Consider the following 6,500-nt stretch of genomic DNA (forward strand, 5'->3'; position numbering starts at 1 on the left):
ATTTTTGGAGAACGTTGTGGAAGAAATTGAAGATAGAGTTGAAGTTTAGTTCTGCACATCACCCACAAACTGATGGGAAAATTGAAGTATTGAATAGAAGTTTGGGTAACTTGCTAAGTTGCTTAGTAGGTGATAAGCCCAAGGGACATGATTCTACCATAGGAAAAAATTGCTTACAATAATTCTGTGAACAAAAATACTGGTAGGTCACCATTCCAAATTGTTTATGGGTGTAGTCCAAGGACCGCACCAGAATTGAGAAAGATGGGCCAAGGAAGCAGGACTAGTGCTAAGGAAGAGGACTTTGTTGAACATGTCAAGAATCTACATGAGAAAGTGTGGGATTGTATCACCAAAATGAACATGCATTGTAAGGCTAAGGCAAATTAGAAGAGGAGGCAAGGAGTTTCAAGTTGGGGATGAGGTTATGGTGTACATGGGGAAAGAACAGTTTCCAATGGGCACCTACAACAAGCTAAAGATGAAGAAGTTTGAACTTTGGTCCCTGCAAGATTTTGAAGAAACATGATATAGGGAACACATATGAGGTGGAGTTACTAGATGGAATCCACATTTCTATTGTTTTCAACATTGCAGATTTAACAAAGTATCAGGAAGGTGACATAGAGGGGGAAGCTATACTTGAGCAATGTCCAATTCCTACTTCCAAGAAGGAAGAGATTGAAGCAATCCTGGATAATTGCATGGAAAGGAGTACTACAAACAGACAGTATGAGGATTACCTAGTGAAGTGGAAAGGATGAGAAGACCCAACCTAGTTATCAAAGGTGGAGGTTGACCATTTGAGTATTTCTCAACCAATTGCGACGTGATGTGGTCACTTCTCAATTGAGGTGGAGTTACTAGATGGAATCCACATTTCTGTTGTTTTCAACATAGCAGATTTAACAAAGTATCAGGAAGGTGACATAGAGGAGGAACCTATACTTGAGCAATGTCCAATTCCTACCTCCGAGAAGGAAGAGATTGAAGCAATCCTGGATAATTGCATGGAAAGGAGTACTACAAACAGACAGTATGAGGATTACCTAGTGAAGTGGAAAGGATGAGAAGACTCAACCTAGTTATCGAAGGTGGAGGTTGACCATTTGAGTATTTCTCAACCAATTGCGACGTGACAGGGTCACTTCTCAATTGCCCAAGTGTTTAATGTAGGAGAATCTAGCAGTGTCAAGGCAATCTAACATCACCCAAAATATGTATAGTAATAGTTTTTCCTTGATGTTTTTGCATTTCTAGATACCCATTAGGGGAAATTACATTATCCAACTCTCACATTTCCTTTGCTAGTTTTGTGGATCATTTTTCAAAATTTCAAGCCGATGTGAAAATGTAGGAAAAATGAGCTATTTTGTTGGAGAGCCATAATTATAAAGAATTGGAGGGGTGGGTTCAGGGGAAGGTGGTAATTGGAATGTTAAGCACTTTGGAAAAAGAATGAGATCAAAATGTTTCACCATTTGAAAGTTAATGCAGATTTAAGTTTTCGAAGACCCTCTGGAAAGCCAGAGTTGAGGCACTAAATGGTCTCATTCGGTCCATAGTGTTGTAGAGCACTCAAAGAGATTTCCAATGATGTAAATTTTTTGTCAATCAGAGCCTCGAATCAAAATATATGCTTCTCGGAAGTTGGACCACTATTCTACAACTTTCTATTTTCACACCTACTTCTACTTTGAATTTTAGATCCTCTATTTTGGCGCCCATCTGCCAAATTTCGAAATGCAAATTCTAATCTTGGCTTTAAACCTAAAATAAGCTATTTAAGGCCCATCTTGGTAGTGAAAAGTCAATTTTGGGGGAAGGTATTGGTATTCTCCATAATTTGATAATATTGTAGCCCATAGGGCGTATAGTTAGGCCTGTTTAGATTGTAATGAATGCATTTGCTTCTCATTTGAGATAGTGTAAATTTCCTTTACTCCTTTGTTCATTTGTGTCTCAAGTTGTGCCCTCATCAGGTTAATTGAGTTGAAATTTGCTCGAATTCTATGTCGTAATTGCGAATTATCAAAAAACCCTAATTCTCCCCTTTTTAATTGAAACTTGAATTTGAAAACCCTAATTTATTTGAGATGGCACTCCAGAGACATCATGCTAGTCAAATTGATTATCACAAGAGGAATTTGTTCAATGATTTTTTAGACCAGTTGAAACCCTCAATGAATGATTGGTATCAAGGGCAGAAATTTATGGCGGGAAGGAGCATAGGCGAGGGTTAAATTAATTAGGTTATTCATATTGTAGATGCAAAGGTGTCAATGTTAGGGTTAGATATGTTTAGAGTTATCAACAATCTCCTCTATCAAATGCATGGCAATATGACTTAGGCAAGTTGGTGGTTCCTAATGTATTATTGGACGTGGATTTACTTAAGGCAGTGGCTGATAGGTATTACAAGGGTCGTGAGGGGTAACAATGGAGAAGTTTTGTTATCAATCACCAAGGAAGAATTTAAAGGGGTTTTTGGTCTTTATGAACCTGCATCCTTTCTAGAATGTGATGATTTGGAAGAAATTAAGGAAGATTACACGAGGGGGAAGGAATTTGTTACCATACGACCTTGCAACTTTATTGAGTAAATAAGGATGATAACAAAGGTGATCAAGGACTACACTTGAAAGCAACCAGTATTACCATGCAAATTTATCATTCATAAACATTCGCACAACACCATGAGAATGCTTACTATGAAAGAATCAATAGTTGATTTTAGAATAAGAAACCAAAAGCTTATCTCATTTCATTTCTTTGCACCAAGAACATGATTAAGATTTTCGATTTCAGAGACAAACTGTACATACTTTCCAAAATTTATCTCTTGATCAAAATTTCAGCATAGTGTTCTCTTATTCTAAAGCCAAAAGTCTTCTCCCCTGTTGTAGCAGCTATAGAACTTCTCGACTGGAAAAGAAAAACCCCCTTACAATAGTTTTCTCCCATTTATATAAATTTTGCCAAGAAGTTGGACAACTACCCTAACTTACTTCTTACTGAACTTCTATTGCCTTAAGTCACTTTTACTCCCATGATAAGTGCAATATTCATTTTGCACTTTACAATAATATTAATTCTTAAAGAATTAATATATTTTATATTTATCAACTTGCCCATTATTATGCATTTAGAAATGATAATATTTAATCTTTTTAAAGAATTAAATATTATAAAATGCAAAATTATTTATAAATGATAACCTTTAAAAGCTTACCATTTTTTTAAATTGTGACATGAGAAAAATTTAGGGTTGCAAAACCTTAGATAACAATGCCCAAGTAAAACATTTTAGTATTAATAACAAATTGAAATATTAGTTGAGAGTTGTATTCATAGTTTGCAGACTGGGATTCAAAGAGTACTCTGCAAGCTCAAAATTTTTGACCCACAAAAACTTGGCAACTTAGAAAGTACTAAAAATCAAAATTTCTTAAAAACACGTTTTATATTTGATAAAATCAATTAAAATTTACTAACAATTAAAATTTCAAAAGGGAAAATGCATGGTTCTGAGCATTAAAAAAGTGGAAAAGGGTATTTTTAATGAATATTTTACCCACGTACATGTTTCTACCCAAGTTTTTCTGGGACAGGCTAATCTCCCACAAAAAAGCACCAAAGACAAAACAATGTCAAACATTTTTCTTCAGATTCACGAAAACATAGTGAATTTTTTCCAAATTTTTTTCTGTTTTCGACTACAAACTACGCAGATCATGAAGATCAAATGCTGAAATTTTCAAAAAAATCCATGATGTTTTTAATCTTTTGAAAATTGGTCAACTGTACATTTTTGTGGGAGAATGCTGCGTCCAGTTTTTCCTATGTCTATAAAAACTCATGACTTAGACATGTCAAAGCTCGCCAAGCAAAAAAAAGAACAGAGAATACTTCGCAACGTGCAGAGTAATCACAAAGCTTGCAAAACTATGGTTATATCGATATTAATGGGTCTGGAAAAATAGCTGTGTACATATCGGATACTGTAATCTAATGCACAACTATATCTCTGTACAACTCCCCTCCTTGACCCCACCTATAAGGCAAGTACGATTTAGTGAACTGAAATTATCTTCACATCACGATGATACAGTAACAAGGATTAATTGCTTTCCTAAGAAGAAAATTGTCTCAACACAGAAGTATAGAAATGCGAAACAAAAGTTTAAAAGTTGGAAAGCGCAAACAATTTCAAGTATGCGTCCAAGGCATTTTTTTGCATTTCATGTAAATATATATAAACACCGCATAATTTAAAATATTAAAAATAGGCAAATCTGATTGTTGATTTTTAAAATAAGCCAACAGAATAATGGACTTAATAGAGAGATGCTATGATGTAAAGTTGTAAACGCGCTGAGAATTTCATAAAATCTCATTTCGTCATCAATACGAATCCTCGACCAAAAAGTCAACACTTGTCTGCATAATAAATATTACTGGATGAAATAATGGCAAAGCTAACAACTTCCCGTATAACACACTTGCTTCCAAATAAGAACTATGAAAAACCATTTTTGCGTGGATATTTCAAAGGTGTTAATGACTCTACGTCCATTTTATACGAATATTTGGAAGGCCAATCTAATTTTTGAGGAAGCGTAGCCCGTAAAAAATTCCATGTTAAGAATTACCTGATGGAAACCTGGTTCTCGTGTAAGAGGAACGCCAATCTCAGAGATGCAAGCATGCAGCCGATCATCACTACCATACAATCTGGGGTAGCGATCCAAGCATTCATCCAGCATCTCAGAAAGCGCCTCTGCTAATGGATAGCTGATTGCAATCCCCCCTCCGCCAAAGGCCATTGAATGGCTGAAAAAAGTGTTTGCAGAGTGGCTCTCCGAAGAACTCCCAATGTAGTACATCTGAGAAGAATCATACTTGCTCAAAACCCTGACCAAATTCTCCACGTTAAAAATAGTATCATCATCCCCCAACACAAACCATTTGACATCAGGTAATCCAATCTTAAAGCTCTCGCGTATAATCCTAGCAATCCTTACGCCGGAAGGATTGCCCGTGGGATTTGTGTAGGAAAACCTGGAAATGTCCTCGGAAACCCTAACAGGGGGCAAATTAAGGTCATCCGAAACAGCTTCCTCTAACCAGACATGGCCCTTCATTTCATCCGGCCTCCACCACAGCCTCACAAACTCCTTCCTTACCGTCCAAAGATCCACCGATCCCGCTATGCCGAAAACTACCTGGCTTAGGGTAAGAAAACCGCGAGTCGAATTAGGATTCGAGGAAAAATACCGTGTGGCAGGGATATAATTATAATCCGAGGAGGAGACCTCGAAAGCCTGCCACGATGATGAGGCTATTGGATTTCCTTGCCATTTTTCGATTTTCTGAAAACAGTGGGGTTGTGAAAAAAAAACCAGAGACATCCATGCAGCTATTGAGAGAAAAAGCATAAAAAATACCACAATTGCTGTACCTATCCGGCCATGCCGGCACCTGGAGTTCCTGTGTCGAGGAATTAGCCGGTGTTCTTCGTGATTGAACATCGCAAAACGGTAAGCATTTACGTGGGATCACTGTAAGCGGAAAAATGGGTCGTGCAACTTGTGTGCTCGCTCAAATTAGAAACGAAATAGCTCGTTGGAACGGGATTTTCGAATGCTACAATCTCTGCGTGCCCATTTCGATATGTAGTGGGACTGAAAACAAGGAGGATCACGATTGGCACGAAGTTGGACAGATTTGTTTTTTTCTTGGTTCTTTTATCTGTTTTCTTTCTGTATTTTGTTTTGCCTATGCATTTCTAGAATTGATAACCAATGCAATATAACAGAATATGACGGAAAAGAATATACGGCCATGTGTCCAACGAAGCAGGGGAGAGAGAAGTGCCTTTTGATCAGACATTTTTTTATACTCATGCGTTACTAGGTCCCACCATGGCACTCAAGTTTCCTAGGGCAGGCAGGCTGATGGCTAGATTGGGTTATGCATTTTTTCTTAAATATGTAAATGTTACCTTAAATAATGCTTGTGGAGGTTGCCCAAAACTTATGGTATATAAAATGTTATTTTATTTAAAGAATATAAATTGAAAGAAAGGTTAGGGGAGGTAGTCTAAAAGCTTTGGGTTAAAGTTTTACTTTTCAATTAAGGCTAGAAGGCAAGGCAACTCTTTTTAGAAGTATAGGGAAAAATGATTTGGAAAGTGTGAATTATAGTAAATATAGTACACTTTTCAGATAAAGGTTTTACCTTTTTTTGTTCAGTGTCAAAATGGCATGTTTCAAGTTTTAATAGTTATAATGGATTATTCAAGTATCAAAAATGAAATCATATTGTTATTAAATCTAAAGGCTTCTAAATGAAAAAGGGGAGGGAACACATATCTCTAGAGAAAGATTTTGCATGTAACTTATGATACTTACATGTCGTAGGCAAGAAATAATATTTAAATTATTCTTCCATACTCTTTGTTTTAGATAATCTTCCATTTTAGACACACAAATATATCT

At 36.4% G+C, this 6,500-nt stretch overlaps 1 protein-coding gene across 2 annotated transcripts in view; it reads right to left on the reverse strand.

Annotated features, from left to right (window-relative positions):
* Window positions 1-5,850, reverse strand: part of LOC149532219 (uncharacterized) — a 41,215-nt gene extending 35,365 nt beyond the window's left edge. For both annotated transcript variants that reach the window (XR_016358637.1, XM_089809523.1), the window contains exon 1: window positions 4,653-5,850. Coding sequence is in view for 1 of the 2 variants with exons in the window: in XM_089809523.1 (XP_089665649.1) it covers window positions 4,653-5,531 (879 nt within the window). In the remaining variant the exon portion in view is untranslated. The remainder of the gene's footprint in view (window positions 1-4,652) is intronic.
* Window positions 5,851-6,500: the final 650 nt, after the last annotated feature.

Source organism: Cupressus sempervirens, chromosome 11 (assembly GCF_028749045.1).
Source record: "Cupressus sempervirens isolate cs-2001-9-10 chromosome 11, ASM2874904v1, whole genome shotgun sequence".
NCBI classification, from domain to species: domain Eukaryota; kingdom Viridiplantae; phylum Streptophyta; class Pinopsida; order Cupressales; family Cupressaceae; genus Cupressus; species Cupressus sempervirens.